Below are 25,668 nucleotides of genomic sequence, written 5' to 3'. Positions count from 1 at the left end.
GATTGGATACTCCCAGACCACATCCTCTTTTTTTCAGCTCACATCCCCTTTCCAGCTTGACCATCTCACTTCAATGAGGCCAAACAGGCAACAAAGCGGAAATGGAATCAGAGAAGGGGATTCCACACAAGGAAACTGTTGATGATGCTACAAAGCACAGTCCTTTGGGGGAAGTAAGAACGCTGTGAAACTAAACCCAAACAGAGCGTCTGTCAGCTTCCCTCTGTCCCACTCGGTCCCTTTTAGTCAGTGGACAAATAAGAAACTGCAACTTTAAAGGCTTTGTTATAAATATACCCATTTTTACTAACTGAGTCATTGGTGTATTTTTATTTATTAAGCCATTCTGGACAAACTTCCATCATATTTCAACAAATTTATTTCACACAGTTCATCTCGCACAAATTATGCAAACTCATGTTTTTGTTTTTGTCCTTAATGTAAAGAGAGAGATTGGGAGGGGGGAGTCCCTCTACAGGGCCCAAAACTGATGCACTTCAGTTGGTGTATGCAATAGGGTAAAATTAAGTTGCATTTGCATGACAGTTTTTATTTCTACATGTGTAACTTTTTTGTGGTAGCATTTAAATGACTTAATTTCACAATGTAGGTCCTAACGACACAAATATGTTACTTTAACATCAGATTTTTTGACTGCCATATCCTTACTTACACCTCACTTGGCCTTGATTTTGTTTTTGTTTTTCGTAGCTCTAACCATGCGTTGTTTCATTTATTTTAATACCATACTCACCAAAGTAAGTGCTGAAACTATCCGAACACAACAAGCGCGAGCAGTCCAAAAGGTTGTAAACAAACTCCCAGGTTAGCCATTTGGAAGAGAAACAAAGGTGAACAGTAAAACTATGACACAAACCATCTGTTGTAAACATCCAAACCAACTTCCTGGTTGACCTTTGACCCACTGCACATGCCGTAGTAATTGATTCACAGCTTTCCTGTGCTGTAACTTAGCAGTATTACGGGTGCTTGTTTACAACCTGATCTAAGCTGTTACTTTTATAGCATTATTACAGCTAATAGAATAGGTGGCCAGAGCTCGATCAATAAAGCTAAGCTGTTGTAAAGTAGAGTTTCCCTTTAAGACAAGTGACTGAATTTTTCTCTGCTGACCTCTGACCTCTTGCTACAGGCAGAAGCGTGTCAAAATCCAAAATATTAACAAAATAGGAACACTCCATTTAGTACAGATTGGACTGATTTATAAAAAAAAAAAAAAAGGAAAAAAAAAAAACAGGAACTGTAAGTCTGACAGACAAAACTTGGCTTTTGTTTCAATCCCACCTCCCCAACCAGAGCGATGCTTACATATTTATCAAACGCTGCTGCCAGCACTGAGAGTTTTACCTGCTAATTGCAGAGGGAGAGGAGGGAAAAATGACTGTGGCTGTGTGTATTTGTTGTGGCAGTATTTTTAGAAGTTAGATAACGTTAAAGGCACATTAATAGTTGGAGGTATCATTCCTCAGCTGTGGTGTGGCAGTCACCTTGGGATCTGTGGAGCCTGAGGCCTAGGCCAGCCTAGTTAACCATGCATGCTGTGCTGGGCCTAACCTAATTAGGTGCCATCCCAATGTCAACACCGCTGCGTTCAGAGCCTGATAAAAGACGAGCCTTTTCTTCCTCTTCTCACACTGTGAAAGGGCTACAAAGAGTCGGGTTAGAGAGACCCTACCATCTGCAAGCTCTGTGTGCGTATTGGTCCGCGTGCGCGTGACTGTGTGAGACACACGCATGCTGTCATTTTGTTTTCAACTTTAAAACGTTCTCTGTGAAATGCGGGAAATAAAGCATCTGCAGGTTCTGTGCCCAGCTCCTTCATCTGAACAGGAAACTGGCAGGGACGCTCGAACATTTGAATCAAATTCATAGCCGTTCCTGTGAAAATGCTACACAACATAATCACTCACATCTCTTCTACAGTCGCTAATGTACTTCATACATACATCAACATACAGCTGTATCTCTTTCAGCATTGATTTCATGCCACAGGTATTCTGTGAGTCTGTGTGCGCTCTAATTTCATACCAAAGCATTTCATTTACTGTTTTTTACATTTTTTTATTTTACCTCACATCCCCAGCATCATTAAAGCATAGAAAAATTTCGCACAGAAATCCCAATTAGGGTCGATCAAATATGGATCCTCGAGCACAGAGGCACACGCGCACACACACTCAGTGTTGCCTTTTTAATGCGTCGTCAAACCATCCACTAATTCCATTTATGCGGATAAAACACTCTCACAAATAGATTACCTGCTACATACGATCCCCTCTTTCACTGTGAAATTGTGGCACGGAGCCACATCCTCCCACTGCTTCTTAGTCCATTAAAATACAGATGAGAGCGTTTTACAGCCTGGGCCAACAGCAACGCCTCCCAGCTAATCCACCAACAAACACAAACATCAGATGAATTATCTGTAATGGAGAGGACTCTGTTCTGGCACCGCTGACGGAGAAATGAAACAAAACATGAGTTTATTTTGGTAAATATTTGGATTTCATTTTGATTCTGCTTTTCATGTACGTAATTAGCTGGCAAATATAGACCTGTATAAAAATCCTTGCTTTTTTCATCTAGAGGGTGTTGGTGTTTGTTTTTTTTTTTTAGGTGTGCTTCCAGCAGTTTCTTTCAGAACTGCTTCACGCATTTCTGTTCTGAAAACCAGATATGAGAGGAAAGTTTCTTTGCATTCAGCATTTGAAGAGTTTGTCAACTTCAGCTTCTAAAAATGCACTTTAAGGAGAGAAATCCGCTCTCTTGAATCCTCCATCCATCCATCTATCCGTGGCCAGCAGCACACTTGACAGTTTCACTGGCTCAGGAGCCAAGCAAACAATGCTGCTCTGACAAGCGAATCTCTCCCGTGTCGGAATCTCATCTACTTAAAGCACTATTTATTCAGCACACATCCTTTTAATGCTGAATCTTGGCAACAGGCGCATGAAATCCAGCACCTTAATTCCATTAGCTTGTTACTCCAATAAGTCCCAATAATCTAAAGCTAACTGCAACACATACACAGACCCTGGAAATACACGAGCCATAGCTGCTCCCTCTGGAGCATTTTTAATAACACTAATAGCCTTTAAAGGTTGATTCATTCTACTCATATCAAAGTAAATGGCCACATTAACCTGTGCTGGCTGGGACTAACTATAATGCATCTTGCCATAGAGAGGACGTAAAGACCAGTGGCAATATGAAACGCAGCAGGTTTCAGGGATTTAAAATAATTACATCACAAAGACTTAAAGATGGCACAGCTGAAGAAAGTTGTTATTCAAGCGCTTTCTCTCTCCCGCTGTCGCTTAGTTTCCCACCATCCTGAATGAAACCGCCTTATGCTTGATCATAGTCCACACACAAGGCTGGAGCTATTGTTGATAAGAGACTGGAGCTTCTCTTCAAATGGGGCTTAGCAAGTGTCATTCAAAGACCCTGCTCTTCATTTCAAAAGTGACTCAGCTTTTGTTAGGCGGAGGGTGAAGAGGGTCCTTTAAGACCCAGATGCCCTTGGTGGGAAAGAACAGATAAACTGGTAAAAGTGAGAGAGAGGCAGAAAAGAAACAGAGACAAAAAAGAGAGAGAGAGACAGAGAAAGAGAGGGAACGGCGGCGGCAGCACGAGACAGATAATCTGAGAGGACAGAGAAAGAGAAAGTAATAGGGATATTAAGAGCATGCCAGAAGAGAAAGGCATGAGAAAGTCTGCGCTGGTAGGTCTGATCCTATGTGAGCCGATGAGATGGGTGACGGGTGAGGAGGGGTGAGAGATAAGAGCCAAAGAGGATTAGGGCCGTGAGAACCTTTGTTGTTGTGATCAGTTAAAAGCACTGGCTCTCAATGATCCACCTGACCACTTCAACGTGCTTACAGCAGCAAATCTGCATGTGAGGGACGACAAGACACCTTCAGCAGCGCTTTGAAACGGGAGGACCGGCACCAGGCCAAGTCCACAACAAATTTTGAAATTCTCGAACACTGATTTTTAAAGATCTCAAGTACATACATATGGAAATGAAAGCATTGTGTATTAGTGTGAGTGGAGAAAACACTGTTACTACTATATATCCCACTATATAATGTATCTTCCTTTTTGTAGTATTAACGTATAGTGAGAATGATTATACCCTAAATAAAGGACTCAGGTTATCATTAAAAGTAGCGAACAACTGAGAGCTAAGACAAGGGAGGAAAGGCAAATTTGGACAACTCTGTCTGAGGAAAGGATGGCCTGGTTTTTATTTATTTTTCATTTGATTTTGCCATGTCATGTCCTGGTATTTTTATGAAAGAAGTTGGGAGGTTTTACAGCTCTAATCTACAGTTAAAAACATGCATATTTGCCATCTGATTCTAGTGTTTTTAGAATCAGATGACAATGTATTTTGAGTAATTTAAGCCCGTAATAATTGAGTAATGTCTGACTTTGTTTCCTTTGGTGAGAACGGAGAGAGGAGTTGTGGGGCTAAAACCGAAACAATGAGCTAAAAGATGCTGAAAGACTACGAACAACTTCTTTTATATAGATGTAGCGATCTGATCTATTCTTAATATAAACCTATTGCAGCTTAAAATTTTCACCATTTTTAGGCCAACAAAATAAATAAGATCCAGCATCTCTCCACCTCAGTTTTATTCCTGGCAGTATTAAAGGGTTTTGAAGCAGCTTTTTGACCTTCGTATCTGGTGAATAAAACTGATGAATAAAACAGTAACATTTTATTTTACTGGTTCAAAGTTTCCTCGGCAGGTTCCTGGAAAGAACAATGTAGTCTGGTACTAATTATGGGGAATATAAATACAAACCCGTGAGACAGTTATTTGAAATATAGCTTAGTTATATTGACTTACTGATTTCCAGAGGAATTTTCCTTTAAAACATTACTCAGCCTTTTAAACGAAACTGCAAACTTGCAGAAAATATAACTGAACGTCCAACTATGAAAAATCCAAATAAATGAAAAAATTCAATAATTTATTTTGTGGTGTCTCTTGGAAACCCAGGCCATGGCCCTGTCCTCTATACACAACTGCCTATATGATTGTGCGTGGTGAAACAGTGAATGAGTGAATGTTTTCGGACACAGCCCTTCTCTATCTCTCTCTCACGTGTGATCTAGCCTTGAGAATCTGGACTTGCTGGTGGATTCCAAATTTTCACACTTGCGCTGTAAACAGTAAATAACACTTCAAAGACAATGGAAAGCAGCTTGGCAGAGATGGTATAAGGCTGTTGGCTTAGAATAGAATAGATTTAAGTGTTTTTCTATTGTCTTGGCATTCACCATGGATAGAAGACTTTTACAAATTTATCAGAAAATGTATCTAAAATTAATTAAAGCCCACCAAAGTAGCATAGCTGATTTTTTTCTGTTGTTGAGTCTTGTTCAAAAACCAACCCTCAGGTTACACATGATATACTGTATGTGTTATGGCAGCACATAGCAGCTCTTCAGCCCACTAGACCAGGCTTTCCCCAAACATCGGAAACATAATTTACCTTAGAAGAAATAACATGAGTATGGGTGGTCAGAGATGGCATAGGACAGAGCAATGAATCAGCCAGACCTGTTCTCTGACCTGTTCGGTTTCTGTTTTCACAGAAACACAGAGGAGTGTGTTTCCTACATTAACTCTCTCTTCCCTCTGCGCTGTATAAATAGATAAAGATTGAGTAAGAGTGAGATGACTGTGGTCAGAGGGTTTAGGTTATAAGGAAGTTGGCTCTGCTGCAAAAAGAGATACAGCCGAAGTCAACACACTTCTGCTGAGGGAAGAGCTCGGTCCAAAATGTTGTCCTCTCGTGTTCTTGCTCTGCTCTGTCTGCACAGGTTGAAGAGGATCACAATAGCAGATCATGACCCAAACAATAGTTACGCTATGAGGAGATTTACACATCACTGTGGGATTTTTCACCCCAGAGACCTGGGCCCAGATTCAAGTACACCTGACCTCTAAGTCCAGTTCATTTGGTTAGTGTGAACACTGTGTACCAAGTCCATGTGGTCTCGATAATAGTTCATGTGTACGTGGGTACAGTTAACATCAGGTTTGAAAACAACTGGCCCAAAACACAGAAGTGGACTGCTATTTAGTATATGTAGTGAAGTGTACTCTTCTTCTTCTCTGGTTTATTGCCGAAATGGAAACCAAATTGGTGCGTATGCCACCTATTTTACATTACTAATGCGAAAGCTGAGCTGCAAAGCTGTGGAGAAGGGGGCCAATGTATTCAGGCACGGTACAAAATCATCATACCCAACATGAAAACACCAGCAAGGTGATGACGTTTGTTGTAGTGATTAGGTCTTACTAAATATTTACACTCAGTATCTGCCAGGTGTAGCTGTAGCTTAGCTAATGTAACTGAGCTAAATGACAAAATGCTAGGTTATGCCTATGCTTTCATTAGCATAGGTTAGCAAAATGTACTACTCCACTTTAAACATATTTCTCCATGTATTATTATTATTATAAAACAAAGTAACTATATTCCTACATTAACCAAGGATGAGCTGTTAAGTTAAATATATCATTTAGTTTTCTAAAACTGAAGTTTTTATGCTACAGCTTGTGATGCTACAGTAACTTCCCTTTTACATGCATGTTTGGTATTCCAGAGGAACCACCTACAGTACTGTACCATTACAGTATGAAGCATAAATTATATTTAAAACAATTTAATCACAAGGTCTATTTAGTAGCTTTCTGGAGCTTTCAGACATATGACATGATCTTCCTCTGCAGGTGGAGTTTCCCTGGTTATCATGGAATTTCTCACCCATCTTGGCTTGAACTTGAATTTTTCAAGTGAAAGATAGGGTGATAGGATCAAAAGCTCCAGAACAACTACTAAATTGACCACATGTGTGCAAAATTGCAGTAAGAGCAGTGATCAATGACATAAGCAAGAGGGAAGATCTCTGAAACAAAATGCAACTTCACAGTGGACTGTTGGACACACACCGTCTACAAGAAACAGGCACACACAACCGTGTCACCACAGAATCTAAGAAGTCTCAGGCGAAGGTGGTATCAGAAGCTAGTTTCAGGTCTTATATACATTCTCAATTCCCCTTGGAATAGAGGAACCTGAAAAACTGCACCCTGGGATTGAAACACCAACTTCATCACTTTACTCGCTAAAACCCTGTGAAAATGGCATTACATTGTTACTGCACCTGTCACATTCCCACAATAACTGGCCCAGCGGTCATTAACACCAAATGCTAATGGTGATAATTTTCAGCAGCACAACTCTGTGACAGATAGCACACCCCAACTCCTAATTTACACACAAACACCACCTCACCTCCGTTCTCCCTGCTGCATTAAAAAAAACTGATTTCAACAATCATCTTCTACCAGTACGTTCGACTAGAAACCACACTGTCATACTCCCTGTGTGAAAGTGGAGATATGCAGATATCTGATTACGGGGGTACAGACTGCTTGCTGCAGTGACAGCTGTGCCGCAGTGATAGGTGGGCGACACAGCAATGTTAACGTGTGATTGTATGCCAACGGGCAATATTGCCCAAAAGTTAAACTGCAGCCAACTTTTCCACACTGCCAACTGGTTGGTGGTTATCACGCTGGCCAAAAGATCTGAGTGGTTCAACTCTAACAGAAAATAAGTGAAATTTTAACAACTTTGAATGACTAGTTGCATAAGTAGTTTACATTGTAGATGCACAATACATATCTCTATCATTCAGCTGTCCACCTCCATCTAAACTCCTGTCTCATCTCCTGCAGCCAGCTGTGTGTTGCTGAGGAGCAGTGTGTGTGTGCGTGTGCAGGGCAGGGGAGGGCCAGCCTCCAGGGAGGCTTGAAGTGGCCACTCCACGACCAGCCTGGAAGGCACTCGGGCAGCCGTGGCGCCTTTGTCTCCCCATCCAATCTGGCCACCTCATCTCTCCCATCCATCCATCTCTCCCCAGTGCTTCCTGCCTGCCCGTGCAGCCTCTCTCACGTTACAATAGAGCCAGGCCTCGATGGCTGTTGCTCAGAGAGCACGCACACAGAGAGAGAGAGAGAGAGAGAGAGAGTCCCATCTGGACCACAGGGGAGACCGAAGAGAGGTGGGTGGAGGTGGACAGAGAGAGGAAGACAGCGACACACCAGATGTATTTCAGTCAAGGCCAAAGAGTGGTTAAATCAGAGCTACTTTCTACCTTGATGCACTGGTTTTCAGATCCACAAAGAAATAAATGCGTTCCAGACAGATGAACTCATGCTAAATTTATGTGACGGTTGTTTCGGGCAGAACTTTTAATGATCATAAAATGTGTGCAATAATTCTGAGACTACTTGCAGAGATCTGAACTTCATTACTCTACACTAATGAGGTTGTGAGTGTTGACTGACTGCTAAACTCAGTTACATAACTTTTAAGTCAGATTTTGCTGCATCTGCATCACCACTAAAAGAGGTAGTCAAACATTGGGTCAGTCAACAGAAAATTAATCAGCTACTATTTCAATAACTGATTAATGGTTTCCAGCATCATAAATATAAGGATCTACCGCTTTTACTTGTCATATATGATAGTAAACTAAATCCTTTAGATAAAACAAGACATTGGCAGATGCCACCTTAGGCTCTGGGTGTTTTGAACTATATAGACGAGACAATTGACTGACAAACAAAATGCAGATTAATGGATTGTAAAAATGATGTTAGCTGTAGCTCTAGAGGATAAAGAATTTCCCAGATTTAAGTTGATGTTCACCCAGTGATCTCCCCTCAACCCTCTATTGTATTTACGCCTGGTGCTGTTGGGGGTGGGGTGGGGTGGGGTGTGAGGGGGTGGGGTTGGGGGGTTATAATAGGAAACCACGCCCCACAGGGTCGACGCTGCTACAAGAGTCCCTGCGACACTGGTCTGATGTGTACACTCCTCCACGCGACAGGCGCGTGGCAGCCCGAGCGAAGAAGAAGAAGAAGAAGAGGAAGAAGAGGAGCAGCAGAGCGCGAGACTTTTCAGCGCTCCGGGACGGCGGAGAGCAAAAAGTTTGTCCGCGTGGTGATCGGGTGTCGTTACTTCGGAGAGGAGACTGTGAAACGAGCGGAGTTTAGGGTGTTTGGTGTAAAAAAAAAAAAAAAAAAAAAAAAAGAAAGAAAGAAAAAAGCGCAGTTTGTACACGCAAGTTCAAATTCGAGAATAAAAAGTCTAAATCAAGGCAGTGAGTTGAAACTAACAACAAAAGAAACTTCTACAAGGACCTGATTCATGTCGGTGTTTATGGGGACTTATTCATATTTGTTATGTTTTTTTGGTTTGTTTTTTTTTTATGTTTTTGTCCTCGGTCATTTCTGACATTTAATTGAAGGCTACTACTCATGTGGTACCTTGAGGTTTCCTTACAGAAAGACTAACTACTGTATTTTGTCGTTTAATTAATCATCGTGGTCGAAACTGCGATTAAAGCTCCACATTTTTGTAGACGCATGTGGACGTTTTATTTTAATGTAGCCTACTGCACTACTTAAGGGCAGGTCAAACAAAAAGTTTCTCAATAATAGTAGGTGCTTGCTTCCGTAAAAACAAATTTGCCATTAGGCAGAAAACGGGTAAATAATTTCAAATCAGACCAATATTTACTTTAAGAGCAAAGTGCAGCTGCAGGGAGGAGGATCAACAAGTTGACCGGAGCAGACTGTCCGACGCCGGGGCTGCAGGGAGCACTTCAGCTGGTTGGCAGCTCCGCTTTGTTTTCTAAACCTTATCTCCTGAACCCAAACTAATAGGCTGGTGACCGGGAACAGAGAAGGGGGGATACGGAGGCTTTTTATTTGTTCGCTGCCACTGAGGAATGTCTTTGAGTCTCGGAGGGGCAAAAGAAACTTTAGGGGAAAACATCAGGAGTGACTTGTGGCTCAGTGCTTGAGCGAGGGCTGCGTGGGAAAAGTTTGACTTGTTAGGTTCCCTCGGTCGAAATTTGCGAGGCTCGTGGTAAATAAATAAATAAATAAATAAATAAATAAACAAGTCTTAGCCATTGATGACGTTTGACAGCATTACACTGGGTCAGATTTAGCTGAGGTTAGTCATCGTGCTGCCACATCTGGGAACAAGTATGGAACAAACAAGGAGACTGAGCTCTCCCATAACAAACAAGCTGAAAACTAAGTTAACTTTAGTTAAACTTTTTTCTCACTATAGCACAAGTGCCATGTTCTTAAAGACACATTTTAACTTTCCCCCTGAATCTTTAAAAAATATTTATTCATTTTTAAATAGATCTATCCATGAGTGAAAATATGCCTTAAGTTGATTTCTTACAAGTTGTGTGGAAGACTCAGCCCCTCACTGACTGACAAGGGTGGATTTTAATGCTTTCTTTAAGAATATAGAAAGTCCAAAAAAAAATACTGCATTAAAAGCATTGAAATTATCACTTATTATTAGCAACATCTACTTAAAGTAACAAACGTTTAAGTATGAAATTACCCCCAAGTGTTCTATATTCCATTAAAGGATCATTTTTATTGATACATTAAGGTATAAGTAGTAGTTTACAGGTTGAAACTGATCCAGGTGGAGATCATCTGAACTGTTATATATCAGTTTAGTGATAGATAGGTTGATTTTATTTGAACAGTGCATTTTATCCTGTAAGATCATCAAATGTCTTGACATCTAAATGCCTAAATAACGGACATTTTTCCTTCTGAACTGAACTTTAAGTATAAAGCAGCATGAAATGGAAATACTTAAAGTACAAGCAGCAGTCTACGTTAGTGAATAACAGCAGCTGCTCGGTTACATTCCATCACTGGTGAACTTTAAGATGAGGACTCCTGTATAGTCCGCCTCCCTCTTGGCCTCTACATGTATCACATGAACTATTAGTCAACACAGACTCGTAGCCTACACACATGTGGTCTCGTCTTGCCTCCAAACAAATGTTTGCCGGCTCCTGAAACCACCACCGAGGAAGAAAACCCGCAGCGACCCAAAAGCCCGTCCCGGGTTGATCAGCTGAGAACTACCTCTGACTGACAACCCCCGAAACCCCGTCTCCATGGAAACCGCCTCAGCGGCGCCGCGAGGGCTGGCTCGAGGGCTGCTGTGAATGGGGTGACGTCACGGCGCCGGCGCCAGAGAGTCTGCTCCAAGGACAGAGAGAGGGAGAGAGAGAGAGAGAGAAGGAAGAGGAGGAGGAGGAGAGAAACAGGGGAGAGGAGAGGAGAGGTAAGGGTGAGGCTGCCGCCGCCACCGCTGCTGCTGCTGCTGCCCGGTGGCTCGCTCGGCTTTGCACCGACGTGCTCTTGCGCCACATCCATCACCTTGTCTGTCAGGCATCAGTCAGAGAGAGGGAGAGAGAGGGGCGTCGCGAGAAATGTACACAGCTGTGGGAGCGAAAGGAAGAAGGAGAGAAAATGGAAAAATCCTATTGCACCAGATGTGGACACAGACTGCAGGAGCTGCAGATTCTATTAGAAATGCATAAAACACCAGGATCGTCAGACAGCTGAAGGAGAAGCTGTCCGCGCCTGGTGAATAGAACCGCGCGTAAAAAACAATGACACAGATGGTGTTTTTGCTGGATTTGGAAAAATACTGCTAAACATTACTCTGATATATTTTCCGAGCGCAAAATCATCATTATGTACATTATTAGAAGTTAGAACAACTTAATTTTTCCTCACTATTTCTTAAGCTTGCTTGCGCTTTTCATACAGACTACCTGCTCTGAAGACTGTGCACTCTGTCCTGTCTATTACACAGGATTGCTTTTAGGATTCCCTTGTATGTGTCCTGCAAAAATGAACACATTAAAATAAACATCGTGTGATCATCTTTTCCTCTCTCAAGTCTCAGAGTTATAACAGTGACCCTTTCCTCACCTCTTACAAAATGCACTGGTGTGATATCATTGAGAAAATTTAATCCACAAAAACTGGGCACATCAAAACAGTGTCTCACACACACACACACACACACACACACAGACATACACGCAACAACTTGCCCCCAGGGGCAATTAGTTAGTGCAGCAGCATCAAACAGCCCCCCCATCACCTCCTCCAGCTGAAGAATGAAGCGTGTAATTCCAACAAACAAATGACTCATTCTGAAAACATTAAAGTGTCAATAGTAGTTAAATCAGCTCCTCACGTGCTCGGATATGAAAGCCACATTTGTAGGTCGTGACTAAATGAACTTTGACACACAACACACTCAGGTGACAATTAACAGCGAAGTGCACGGGACCTTAACTGATCATGATAGTAGAAGCCATTTCAAAACCATGCCAAGACAGTGTTGGATAAAACTAATCTCCTAGGGGAATGTGGTGCTCATACAAAGCTTTAAATGACCGTGATTCTTATATTTGTCATCAAATATAAGTTGAACTGTGGAAAACGTGTAAATCAACTAATAATTGATGTGTTTTCTGATCGGCACTGTGGCGCACCATCTCTAAAATTTTGATTATCTCATTTCAAAAAGACTTCTTCGCTGGTGAGAGTAAATAAAACAAACATATGAGCGTCAGTGTAGTGAATCACATATTTCGGACCAGTATTACCACATAAGCTCTGATAGATCCACGCGCTTTACTGCACAGGGGACACATGTTCTCATGCGTAAAAACATTAAAAACTACTTGTCTTGTCTCGATCTGACCGTTTTCCTGGTGGAGGCTGTTTCAGTTTTGGCCACTCAGACGTTTTCCTGCTGGAAGCTCTCTGTCTCTCTCTCTGCAGTTTGCTGCTCGGACTCTGAAACTTGGCTTCACGCCGGTGTGAATTAAGAATCATCAGGCGCACCTTACCATCACTGCTCCTCACCTCCAAAAACCGCACCTCAACCACACCGGTACTGGAACAAGTAGAAGAATAAACGATGGCTGACGATTTGTTATTGTTCTGTCTGTCTGTGAAGTTATTAAACATAAACTCTTCTCTTGTGTGTATAAATTAGTTTTTTTTTTTTATTCTGGCTGATCTCTATTTGATTTTTACGTGCATTTTTCCACATACACTTCTGCTTCTCTCCAAGACAAAACCACAAGATCAGATTTAAACCGTGCAGGCAAAGGCAGTGGCGCGTGCTCACATCTTGCCATAGTCAATTGACAGCCATGCGAATCATTAATTTTCTTGATCAGAAACAGGTAAGGGCTTAATTTTCCCAAATTGCCCACCGGAGCTGCTGAAGCGCCCTCTGGGTTCCGCCTCCCAACTCGCGTTGCCACTGGTAACGCGGAGGAAGAGGGGAGGGCTTTCGGCGAAGCGAGCCAATGGCGGAGCTAGGAGGCGTTGAGCGACACGGCGACCGCTCCCAATCACCGCGTTAGACCCGCCCGTGTCGCATGCCCAGCCCGCTGCCTATATAAACCACACTGACAGTTTAGTAATCCAGTCTGAACGCTGAACCGTCTGGCTGAAAACAGGACTTTAAAAAGAAGCAAGAAAACCGAACCACAAGGCAGAAAATAAGCGCCTCTCGCTCACCGCAAACGCTCGCGAAAATGAAAGCAATAAGCCCCGTGCGGTCCTTCCGGAAAAACAACGCGAATTTATCAGAGCACTCCTTGGGAATCTCTCGGAGCAAGACGCCCGTGGACGACCCGCTCAGCCTGCTGTACAACATGAACGACTGCTACTCCAAGCTGAAGGAGCTGGTGCCCAGCATCCCCCAGAACAAGAACGTCAGCAAGATGGAAATCCTGCAGCATGTCATCGACTACATCCTGGACCTGCAGATTGCGCTGGACTCCAGTGTCGCACTAACCAGCCTGCATCACCCCGCGCGGCCGGGGCAGGCTCCGTCCAGGACCCCCCTGACCACCCTCAACACAGATATCAGCATCTTGTCATTACAGGTAATTACACCGTAGCTAAATAAGCATCTTTAATTAGAAAACGATAGACCGGTGTGTTGTAGGAGATATGTAGTGTTTTTTTTTTTTATTTGTGCGCATAGCCCGTTGCGCCTTTGTAGCCCAATGCGTAACTCGCACAAAATGGCTTGTTGGAAAAGAAAATGGCATGTTTCTTTTTTTCCCCCCCTTCCTTCTTCTTCTTTTGTTCAGAATCAGATGAGGAAAGATAGTCGACCTATTTAACACTGTTGCCAACGCCAGGCACCTCCGATCGGATGCTGCGCAAAGAAATTAACATTTGGGTCTGTTTGTTTGTTTGTTTGTTTTCAGTCCCCGGAGTTGCCATCAGAGCTGATGACAGATGACAGCCGGACTCTGCATCGTTAAAGCGGTAAGTAGGCTGTGCTCAATGTCTGCTGCTGCATTCTGTCCAGGGCTTTCAAGGCTCCGCTACAGCCTGTCTCTCAGTCTGCTGGAGCAGAATGGGTTAGAATTACCACATTTTAAACCAACCCATTTGTTCCTCCTCGCTAATGTGGGTCTCGCGTTGCCTGTAAATGGTCCCAATGTGTTTTTTCTTCTTTTTTTTTTATATTTGCACAAGAATACGCTGCAACACTGGGGCGTCAGTTGTGACAAGGCATGGACAGTTGGCTTGACTTGAATCCATTTTTTTTTTTTTTTTTTTGATCATATGATTTTTCTAATTGTAAAGGTCACATCATGCACGGGGCTACCTCAGGACTTCAGTGTGTCAGTAAGGTGACCCAGATCCAAAGATTTATCGCATTAATCGCGCACTTCTGTGACTCATCCACTGTCAGGGTCTAAAGACATTTATACATGGGAGTTTTTAAAAAATTAAAAATAAAAATGAACGGTATTCGCTCCAGGCTGCTTGGGTTACTGTATAGTATAAGTAGCAGTCGTCAGGGTTGTATTATACCCTCTTGTGTCTATAATGAAGAGCATCTGCAACAGGAAAAATAATGGCTGTTTGGATTGCTGCTACTACGATGTCTGCACATAATTGGTACAAGAAGTGGGTAGGCGCCAGCTGAGCGGCAATTACGCTGATTCTTCCCCAGATTGTAGGTTGAAGTTGTGCGAAAAGTGTGTGTGTGTGCGTGTGTGTCCTCCCTTCCCTCTCTCTCTTTCTCTCTCTCTCTCTCACTCCCTCTCTCTCTCTCTGTGTGTGTGTGTACATCTGGAGCGCAGGGTTTGCTTAGTATTGGGAGTGTTTGGTTAAATGTTAAAAACTGCGGCTTCCTCCCTGGCGCCAGTCTGTCCGGATCTCTGCCCTGTTTGCATTTTCTAAACACGCCTCTCTTTCTCAATCTTTTGCAGGTGTTTGGTCAAGACGCAAAAAAACACACCACCACCACACAGACACACGTACACACACACACGAGCGCGTGCGCAGGACCTGGGGAGCAGGACTTTCTCCCACCACCCACCACCCCTCCACCACTACCACCATCCAACCTCTGTCCTCCAGGCCTGGATCTCTCTTTTTGTCAATTTTTTTTTCCCCCTCTGACGCTGAAATCAAGAGACTTTTGCTTATTATGGGACAATCTTATGTGATGTGTTTTTCTGTTTGGACACTTCATTATTATTTAACTTAAGACTTTTTTTTATTTTTAATTTGTGGGTCCTTTCTGGAAATGGAAGGCAGCGTTTATATTCCCGACAGTGGGAGGAAAAAAAAAAACGAGATTATTTGTCACAAGGATTATTTACCCACCCCTGTCCCTCACCCTCACCTTCAACCCCGTCCCCCCTCCCCTTCCCTTCTCTCCTTGTTGAGGTCTTCGCTTTTTTTGCGGAGGTGGGAACGTGAATAGAAAAGACAACTTGGTTAGTTACTGTAAAAAGTTTAGTCTTGTCTTGTCAGAATTGTTGGCACATGAAGGACTGGACGTTGTTTCAAAAAAAGAAGAAAAAAGTTAAAATGAAAGAATGAAACCTTGTGAACTCCTTATCGGGAGTTTATCTTGTATAGTTGCAGGAATTTGAAACTTCTGCAAAAGTGTAATGTTGTACTTAATTATGCTGAAACTTTTTATAAAAGTAATGTAAATTGTACCTTTTTTATACAAAAATAAATCAAAAACACAATCTGAATGTTTCATTTGTGGCGGGGAAGAGGGTGAGAATTCAGTGTCTGTGTCAGTGGTTCACATCAAACCGGTACGTAAAAACACGACGTTTCCCAGCTGTGCACCCGAACTGACTCTCCCCATAGGAACTCGGGCATGATCGCGTTGTATGTGTACGGTGAACATGTGACGCACTTCGGCAACAAATCCCACAACAAAGTGTCCTTATCAGACCTTCAGTATGTGACCTATAATAGTGAAAACACGGCGTCAACACGCCCCTGAGGCGAAACATGGCCTGGAGGCACACGGTTGCATAAAAAGCTTATTTAGGGCGCACTGAACTGCACATTTACTTTGTCACATGCTATGTAAAGTAAATGGGATTAAAATGGTTTGGCGTGACAGACCGAACCATTAATGCACAGGGCTGTAGGCTGTGTTAGGGGGAAAAAAATAAAACGACAATTATGGAAATTTAACTTAAGGTGATGCCTTACAGTTCCACAAGTAACAGGCTTTTACTTTATTGAGCGGCAACCTCTTTTATTTCTGATTTTTTAAACCGTAGTTTGGTTGGACCTGTGTTGCTTTGTCTCCAAAATCCCTCATTTCAAAAACCGGTTCTTCTGTCAGTTGATTAGAGATAACACCGACTTTACCTCAAGAAGTGAGAGCACCTGAGGACAGCTGACAAAAAAAAAAAAAAAAAAAAAAAGAATATGAAGACAGTGAAGCAAACCGAGGATTTACAGATTACAGAATCCAGTTAATAATTGCCCTTAGAGGCACTTGTTGTGACAAGGCAGTGCGCACTGTGCTGCTCACATGAAGGTATAAATGATTGGGTTTCTGGGTGATAGAGTCACTGCCCTGTAGTGGAAACTCACCTGTCAATCATCACCTTCTAAACAATACAGCATGGCTTCTACAAATAGTTTCACCCGCCCATTAGGCTACACACCCACATCTAAATGATTTCACCCCGAGGACCACTTACCGGGATCTTTTTCAAGTGTGTAAAGCTCACTCTTTACTTGATGACAACACGCGAGAACTATCTAAGGAAATGATCTTTTCTATACGAATTCTAATTAACATTCATTTACAATTAAATGCAAAGGTACTGAAATAAATAATAATAATTAAAAAAATCTTCTCAAAGAGCCCAGCAAGTCCCCGCAACTCTGGGAGTCACTGAGCTGAAGTAGTTTCTCTCAGTATTTATAAAACTGACAGGCAGTGTCCCAGCCACCAGCCTACAGCGCGTTTGTATGGAGAGTGCGCCATCTATCGGACAATACGTAACCTTCAAATGACGCCCTCCCATCTGCATTAGTTGAAATATTAAATGGTTAAAAAAAAAGTTGTTGAAGTGTTCTAATTTATTTACCAGCTAAATTCTAGTCCACAGAGGCTTCTTTGTGCGCAGCTGAAGAGCAGAAAAAGACAAACCGTGACACTGATTTCAAGGGTCCACACAGTCAAAATGTTTACTGATTCACAAAACACAGTTTCACAAGGAACTTTGGAAAAGACTACTGGCACTTTGGAGTCAAGTGCATGCGCTTCTTCTGTCACAGAGACTACCAACGAAACACTGTAGAAGAGTCTACACTGCCTACGCTATTTGAAATGTTCTGACTACTACAGGCACAAGACACCTCTGTAACGTTGACTTTTCTCACTCATGACTACGTTTCCCGAAGCAACACTTTCTTTTTTTTTACCGTAACATATAACGACCACAACATGTAACACTTCACCGTTAAACACACTGTTTCCACATCACAGCACCAAATCCACATGATAGAGAGATCACACTGTAACTATCCAAACACATGGGACGGCAAAAGGCCTCCTAACATAAAAAAGAAGTTAAAGCACTCCCAGTTTGACCTGACTGAAACATTTTTGGTGTCATCAAATTTAAAACGTATTTATGAATGTGTCAGATATGTGCTTTTTCCAACAAATCACAGCCAACGTTCCCTACATTTTCTTGTAACAGTAGAACACGAATCTACTCTAATTCTTTGGAACACATCACAACATCGGCAGAGTGATTATCTCGACTAACAACATCAAGTACAACAGCCTATATGACCCTTCTCAGAACAACAAACACATATGACTCCTCAGAGGACGCTCTCTCTCTCGTCTCCCAGGCTGATGGTGCGCAGGTTCTGGTTGTGGATGGTGGCAGCCGTGGTGTTGGCGGTGCTGCTGCTGCTGCCGGGGGTGATGATGACAGCTGGCGAGTCGTCGACACCTGTGGAGGAGGAGGTGGTGATGGGTCGTGTGCCTGTTATGTTAGCCTGCTGCCGGTGGCTGTTGTTGGTGTTGGTGTTGGTGTTGGTGTCGGTCGGGCTGCTCGTGTTGTTGTTGAGGGTGGTGCTGCTGGCGCTGCGGTTGAGGTTGCTGACCTCGCTGGACGGCCACCCTTCATCGGGGCTGCTGGCCATCAGGCTGGCCTCGGACGGAGCCTCGGAGCAGATGGACATGCGGGCCACCGTGGCGTCGCTCAGGCTGCTGGGGAGGAGGCTCCTCTTCTTCACCAACCCCTCGAGCTCCAGTTCGATCAGGCTGGGCTTCAGGGCGTCTCTCTCTCTGTCGGCGTCTCCTTCGGCCTCCTCCAGGGAGCGGTTCGAGGAGCTGTCGCTGGAGCGCATCCCCGAGTCGGAAGAGTCCTTCTTATCCAGGAGTATTTCGGTGAGGAAGCTTGGCTTGGTGAGCAGCCCGGCGGGCTGGGAGGCTCTGTGGGAAGACAGAGCACCAGCTCTTGCCTCTTTGTGGAGGAGAGGTGTGGTGTTGTCGGCTTCTTCTGGGCCAGAGTCTTCGTCGTTGGGCAGCTTGTGGTAGTATGACCCAGCTGCCTTCTTCCTGGAGCCCGGCGTCCTGGAGGATGAGCTATGGTCCAGCTTCTCATCCTCTTCACTGATGGGGTCTAGGGGCTGGGCATCGGTCCCTGAGGGGAAATCTGTGGCATCTCCAGTCTTAGACCCTCTCTTGAAGGACTTGCGGCCGTCTTGGTCACCTCCTTCCTTGGCCTGAGGAGTGGGAAGAGAATTCAGTGAGAACGACATGAAAATATACAGCACAGTATCCTGTGCTATTGGCAGAGAGGCCTCTGAAGAGGGGATTCCTGTCTCTCCTTTATGTGCCAAGACAAACAGAGAGGATAAGCCAATAATTAAGAAACGCAAGAAGCAATGATTTCCCCTTTCCCGTCCCAGAATAAGACTTTTGCCGTTGCGCAGGCCAGAGAAATAAAACATTTTAAAACACAAGTTTTAGAATAACATAACATACAGGCTGACCTCAGAACTACGTCCACACAAGTTAATGACAACAGTTACCACAAGTTATTTTCCTGTAATCTGACAGTGGGAGCCTCCACTCTTGATTTGACCAAAGTATTTATGCCGTCAGTGATGCGTTGACAAAAACTCGACAGTGTACTTGTGACTGTCCACCCACCCCTTTGTCCTCTGAGCTGGCAGCCTGCAGGAACTGTCCGGGGTGGGGCTGCACGGGCCTCTCTCCTCCGCCGCCGGACATCTCCAGCTGGGCCATCTGAGCGATGTACTCCCTGTAGGCATCACGATACTCAGCCTGCTGCTTGTCTGTCAGCTTGCAGATGTCATTAGAGGATTCCTGGGAGTTGAGGCTGGACATGCTCGAGGTGCGGTGATTTGCCACCTGACGAGACGAGAAAGAGCCGGGCCGGTGTGTTAACATCCGTGCGAGTTTGTCGGGGAATATGTTTATGCGGTAGAGTGAGAGGGCTTTACGGTTGTGGGCTGTCAACCTACGGTGCATAACTTTTCAGTGTAATAAATATAGAAATGTGGCAGTTACATTACATTAGTAACCAATGACATATTCAGAAAGATTTGGATACAGTGAAAAAGTTACTGGCAAAGAACACAGACTGAGCGGCAATGAAAGCCGTGGTGTATTTTCACTGTTGGATGATTTGAATTTGAAACAGATCACAAAGTGAGATCATGTAAAATAGCGGCAGGAGCCAGCTGTCTACGTGTGAGCGTTTGCTCGTGCCTCGGAGATTTTGCAAATTGGGAATAGGGAAGGTGAAAATAACAAACAGGGGCACCGCAGTATGTGTGTGTGTGTATTTTTAATTCTGTCATCTTCAAGAGCACTGTGGGCTTCCTCTGTCATTCTCTTTTCTCACTCTAAACCACACTAATGTGAAGTCTCTAACACACTGGCTAAATGGCTGTTTGGTGCAGAGGACACGTGGCCATGTGGCAGTTTGGGATGTGTGACCTTGTGATCCCTTAAGTGAGTGTTAGCATGCTCACATGTATGCTTATGCCAGCAACTTTTACAGTTCTTATCTGCTTTGCACTTGTATATGGGCGGGTATAATGTGCACACACATGCTAGATGTGAGTGTGTGATCATATCTGCGGTAGTGGTATATTTACACTAAGCTCCTAACAGGAACTGACCGGCCAGTGTGAGTTGTTGGTGTGTCTCGGAGGTTCCTCCAGCCCCGCTCCGCTGAGCTCCTCGAAACTGAGGTTGAGGCTGAAGGCTGCTGCTTCATGCTGGGCCCCCGTCGAGCGTCTGCTAGGCTCCCCATGGTGCACGCTGCTGCCTTGCTCACTGACGGCTCGGGACTCATCCTGAAGCAGGGCCTGGCTTTCGCCGTGACGTTGTTCCATCACCTGGAAAAATACATCGCAGTTCCATATTTCAGATCAACAAGTCATTTGATTTGAGCTTCAGGACTCAGGAGTTAGTCATAAACATGTTTTTTCAAAGCATGTGATATACAAAACAAGTATGTTATACAGCAACAACAACAAGAGCATGTGCTTGGGAGAGAAGAACTGTGAGCTGTTCCTTAAGTAGAGCTATTCAGCTGTCCACTCCTCCCCGACAATAACCTCCCTTCATCCAGATATCAGTCAGCCATCTTGAACCAGATGGCTGCGCTGGCTGCATCCTGGCAACACAACAGTGGTTAGTACATGGAGCCGTCAGGCCGCTGCAATTTCCAGCTGCTCCTATGTGAGCTCTGCATCAGATGTCCGGTAAAACATGACCAATCTGGGGCTCTGGTTTGGTATTAGGAGCACAGACTGACATGTGATGAAGCGGAGCCGGGCTACATGTGTTAGTGATTTCAGCCCCGGCTCAGCCGACTGGACTCCTGGCTGAATGACTAGCGCCCTTCTCGTAATACGGATTATAAAATCTCCGATCCTAATATCTCAGCGCAGCACAAGATGTCATATTAAGCGATGCTGTCTTGCTTCTTTTTGGAATAAACAAGAGCTGACATACATCAACAGGAGGTCTCTGGCAGGCCGAGCGTCTGCATAGTATCACAGAGGAGAATGTATGCTATTGTAAATCTATTTCTGGCCTTTACTCTAGAGTAATGAAGGGATGGCTGTTAAAGCTGTAGGTGGACCGATGCTTACTTTATTATTTAGGTCCACTGAATGGCCCACTTTTGATTTGATTCAGCAAACAAAAATCTTCTTTAATCCCATTTACAACTTCATATGTTATACACATGATGCCCACAGAGAAAGTGAGGGAGGAATCCAGTCTCACCATTCCCCTGAAGAGCTGCCAGTCGCCAAAGTTCATCTCCATCTCTTTCTTCAGCTCGTCCAGGTTGCACTGGGACAGCACCCGACCATTTATATTAGCCTGCCATGGACAAGGAAAAGGACAGACTGGTTTGTTCACTGCTTGATTGAATTTCTCAATGAGTGTAAATTTAGACCAGGCCTAAAAAAGTGCAACACAATCTCATGGGGAGGCAGTGCAACGGGAACTGGAGAGAAGCTATGCAAAGAGTGTGAAAGGAAACCAAACATTAAATATCTGCAATGTATCAGAAAGCTGTTACAATAAGAAGGTCAGTCATGTTTAATAGAGATAGATCAAATTTTGAAATGTTATTAACAGACGCACCTTCTTGATGGTGGAGGTGTACTGAGGCAGCATGGTAGGGTCGATTCCATCAATCTGTTTAAGACGCTCACACACCACATCTGTGCTCATAGAGCTGAGCAAGACAGCAGGAGAGACCTATGCAAACACGCATATATAATTAGAAAACAGGCAACTTACTGAGACGTTTTGGTGAGTTAGGGTTACTGGGGTAAAGTTGCACACTCTGTTAGAGCAACTCATCACTCCTAACCTACTGATTAGGGCAAGACAAGCAACAATTCCTGGCAAAGAGATGTGCAGGCGTGTTACTGCAAGGCACACAGAGGTGCAAAACCAAAATCCCACACAGTAATTCTCTCTATCAGTCACACAGTGTAAGTGTAAAAGTAAACAAAGCTGCCAACCTATCCAAATACACTGTTACCTCTTATTCTTTTTCTCAGTGTATATATAAGCAACTAAAGTGTGTGCACAACACTTAAGGGATGGAGTCTGTAAGTCTGTGAGCCACTGTTGAGCCGAGCCTCTCTGAAGCTGCGGCCGCCAAGGAGCTCCGAAGGCTCGATGTGACTAATGCCAGCGGCCTGTTGATGCTGTCTAAGGCCTCACAGACAGCCAACATGCCACCCTGCTGGCACACAAACCAAACAAACCTCATCCACCCTCCTTCGTCCCACTCCCCTCCCTTTCTTCTCCACTCACCCCGCTCTCCCTCTCCTTCTGGCTCTGCTTGTCTTTGTGAACCCTCTCTTTCCCGTTCCTTCCTTTCTTCCTTCCTTCCCTCCCTCCCTTCCTCCCTCTCACATTCCTTCCCTCGCAGCCTCCTGCACTGACCTCCTGCTCTCTTCCATCGCTCTGTCCCCCCCATCTCTTCTTCCTACTCCCTCCCTCGTCATCTCTGCTCTCTCTCCCGGCTATTAACACCATTAAGACATGGCTTCAGACTAAGCCCTCAGGCTTTGATTCTGGTTTCGAGGGAGAGGAGAGCAGAGCTTAGTCGGACTAGTGAATGGTTGTTAGACAAAAAAATAAGCAGCTAACACAATACAGTACACAATAGTAGGTGCCAACTTTCTGTAGTGGTGGGCAAGAGGATGAAGACTGGCGCTTAGGGAGTTTAACTACTGTTCATGTCCACAGAATAGAGGTTTTTCTCTAGAATGGAGCTATGTTAGTGCATCTACTGAACTACTACATACAGACTAGGACCTAAAGTTGTGTTTTGACCTCTCAGAGATGAGATCTTTCTACAGCATGCTTCATGAACCGTTGTGTTAGCGTTAAAGATGAGGTAGAGATAGGTGGAAGATGGAAAAAATAGATTGGATGTGGTGATGAAAGTGGCCATGAAACTGAAAGTGTACCTGCTTTAATTTGTAAGGCAGCGACTTTAAATGCTTCATAAGGAGACAAAAAGAAGCAGACAGACAAATTGTGAGACAAAAATGCACAGAGACATATATAACATTATTAAGCCCTGGAACTGTACCTGTAAAAAAGGAAAAGGGGGGGGCAAATTAAGACAGAAAAGACAGACAAGCTGCACACATGTTGAACTCATCATCGGGTGTCAGGAGAGACATCAACAACAGCGCAGACAGACATTTATCTGCCTCACAGCAGGGGAGGAGACGGCTCCCTTACAGCAGCCGTACAGCCAGCCAGTCAGCCACGTCAGACTGGAAACGAAGAGGCCATTGGAAGTAGAATTATTACACAAGGAGATTTTGTTTTCACTGGAGACAGCGGGCTTTTACAGTCATAATCTTTGCAGACAGAGCGGATTGTGGACGAGACAGAGATGGAGAGAAAGAGCCAGTGAGAGAATGAGACGTCTCTCACTCCGCGCAGGAAAAAAAGAGAGCAGACGTTTCAATTCAGGGGAAGGCCTCGAATACATGCAACTCTTCGATTCAGACTGCAAGTGTGTGTTCTAAGAACGTGAGCATAAATGTCTGCGGGTGTGTCTGCGCACGTTTGTGTGTGCGTGTTTGTGTGAACCTTCCCAGTGTGTGTGTGTGATAAGACTGTAATTACAGCTGGGCTGAGCTCAGGGCTGGGCAGAAGGATGGGGAAGAGGAAACAGAGCTCTGTGAGGGAGGAAGCGTCTTGGTAAGGAGATAAGCTTTACCAGCGCTGGGCTCATTGTCAGTGTGTGTGGATGCATGTGTGTGTGTGTGTTGCCAGCCCCAACAGTTGCTCTGATGATAATCCCGGCAGGCCGAGGAATCCATACTCACACTTATATCAGCGAGGCAATTACACTAGGCTAGGCCTGCTTACATATCCAAAGAGTCGCACACAAATGAGCGAGTATGCATACACACCCACATTTGCAGATTTGTAGAAATACAGGCACACATGAACACTGCACAAAGAAACAAAGTGTGAACCAAAAAAGGGATAAGACAGACCTAATGTACATCGAAAAGCCAGAATGGGAAGAAACTGAGGAAATTTATACTGAGGAAGAAAGGAGACAAAAGAGCAGGCGAAGATATGAGGAATGAAAAATGTGTAAAAATTTAAGGCAGTGATGAGAGTATAAAGAAAGGGATTAAAAAAAATTTAAAGACTCAAAAATACAGACAGAGAAGAGATAGAGGGAAGGAACACTGCATAGTAATCTATATTTAAATCTGTCATACAGCTCCTTTAAATGCTTGCTGGCAGTGCCCTGATAAGTGGCTTTGTGGAGCAGAAATCTCCTGAGCAGTGTTATCATTAAATTGTTCTAATAGCGGCTGCCTTCTCTTGAAATATGTGAATATCTGGGTGTGGAGATTTAAGTTATTTTCAGTGTAACTCCATGCATTCCTCATACACTTTTACATCCATTTTTAAGAAAATCGGAACTGCTACTCTGCTGATATCAGAGTTAACTTCATTCAGCATGTTATATTTACATATGGTGCAGCTGGTGACAAAACACACCTCTCTTGAGAGTTAGCGGGTGCTCATAGTCACACCGGATGCAGTTAAAGTATTTATTGTAAGTATTCAGCGGCAAGTGGCCAAGTGTGATTGTCTATATTTGTTCTCTCTGTTTTTATAAACCACAGCCACAAAATAAGTAGTCTGTTGAGCATGCAGGCATGCATGCAACACAATGAATAGACAAATGAGGTTTAAGCAGTTTAAGCATCAGGTAAACAGGCAGATAATGATGGACTAGTTGCACATCCATTGTGCTCCGTAGTGTGTATGTGTGCAGTGCATGTGCTAATTCATCAGCTAATGTTAGTCGGGTTACCATGGTGGGGTCAGAGGGACAGGAGGGGAGGCTTTCTCTGGCATCCTCTGCAATAACATCCTGACGTGGGCACAGAATGGAGACAAGGGTTGTATAGAGAGAAGGGCTAATGAGTTCAGGTTTATGGGATGACCTTTCACTTTTTTACTCTGGGTTTGGGCTCACACCATCAGCATCGACATGAGCAGGACGGTGGTTGGGTGCAGGGGGGCAGTGGAAACAGGGTGATATTAAAAACATTGGGAGGTAATGGAAAATGTAATGGTAAAACACATGACATCACACAGAAGAAAGGGAGACAGAGAGACGGAGGATGAAAGAAAAGGAGGTGTTAGAAAAAAAAGAAAAGGAGCTCAGACCTTGATCACAGCTGTAGGTCGACACAATGGACCTGCTAGCATATTAAACACTGAGTGATATAATGGCAGTATATCCTAAACTTGAGTCTTTGTAAGTTTTATTATATTCAGGAAACTTTAAATACAAATAGAATAACA

The 25,668-nt window shown here is 43.9% G+C and overlaps 2 protein-coding genes across 5 annotated transcripts in view; one reads left to right on the top strand and one right to left on the bottom strand.

Annotated features, from left to right (window-relative positions):
- Positions 1-13,397: 13,397 nt before the first annotated feature.
- Positions 13,398-15,994, top strand: id2a (inhibitor of DNA binding 2a). Its single transcript, XM_018683982.2, has 3 exons — positions 13,398-13,873; positions 14,204-14,264; positions 15,221-15,994. The coding sequence occupies exons 1-2, from the start codon at positions 13,520-13,522 to the stop codon at positions 14,258-14,260; spliced, it is 411 nt and encodes a 136-aa protein (XP_018539498.1). The 5' UTR covers positions 13,398-13,519; the 3' UTR covers positions 14,261-14,264; positions 15,221-15,994.
- Positions 15,995-17,441: 1,447 nt separating this feature from the next.
- The window catches only part of kidins220a (kinase D-interacting substrate 220a), a 44,985-nt gene continuing 36,758 nt past the window's right edge, over positions 17,442-25,668 (bottom strand). For 2 of the 4 annotated variants that reach the window (XM_018683977.2, XM_018683978.2), the window contains exons 27-32: positions 25,172-25,231; positions 21,937-22,053; positions 21,571-21,669; positions 20,454-20,672; positions 19,456-19,677; positions 17,442-19,025 (exon numbers count right to left, since the gene is read on the bottom strand). In XM_018683977.2, coding sequence (XP_018539493.1) covers positions 18,114-19,025; positions 19,456-19,677; positions 20,454-20,672; positions 21,571-21,669; positions 21,937-22,053; positions 25,172-25,231 — 1,629 coding nt within the window. In that variant the 3' untranslated portion in view covers positions 17,442-18,113. Of the gene's footprint in view, positions 19,026-19,455; positions 19,678-20,453; positions 20,673-21,570; positions 21,670-21,936; positions 22,054-23,282; positions 23,316-25,171; positions 25,232-25,668 lie in introns of all 4 variants that reach the window. The other 2 variants (XM_018683979.2, XM_018683980.1) reach the window with 2 other exon arrangements.

Source organism: Lates calcarifer, linkage group LG19 (genome assembly GCF_001640805.2).
Source record: "Lates calcarifer isolate ASB-BC8 linkage group LG19, TLL_Latcal_v3, whole genome shotgun sequence".
Lineage (NCBI taxonomy): Eukaryota > Metazoa > Chordata > Actinopteri > Centropomidae > Lates > Lates calcarifer.
The sequence above is the reverse complement of the archived record's forward strand: the minus strand, read 5'-3'. Positions and strand labels throughout refer to the sequence as shown.

Bases quoted from the DNA above. Each gene is read 5' to 3' on its own strand.
- id2a (XM_018683982.2), top strand. From the start codon at position 13,520: ATGAAAGCAATAAGCCCCGTGCGGTCCTTCCGGAAAAACAACGCGAAT. The intron at 13,874-14,203 runs GTAATTACACCG...GTTTGTTTTCAG, and splicing joins TCAGCATCTTGTCATTACAG to TCCCCGGAGTTGCCATCAGA.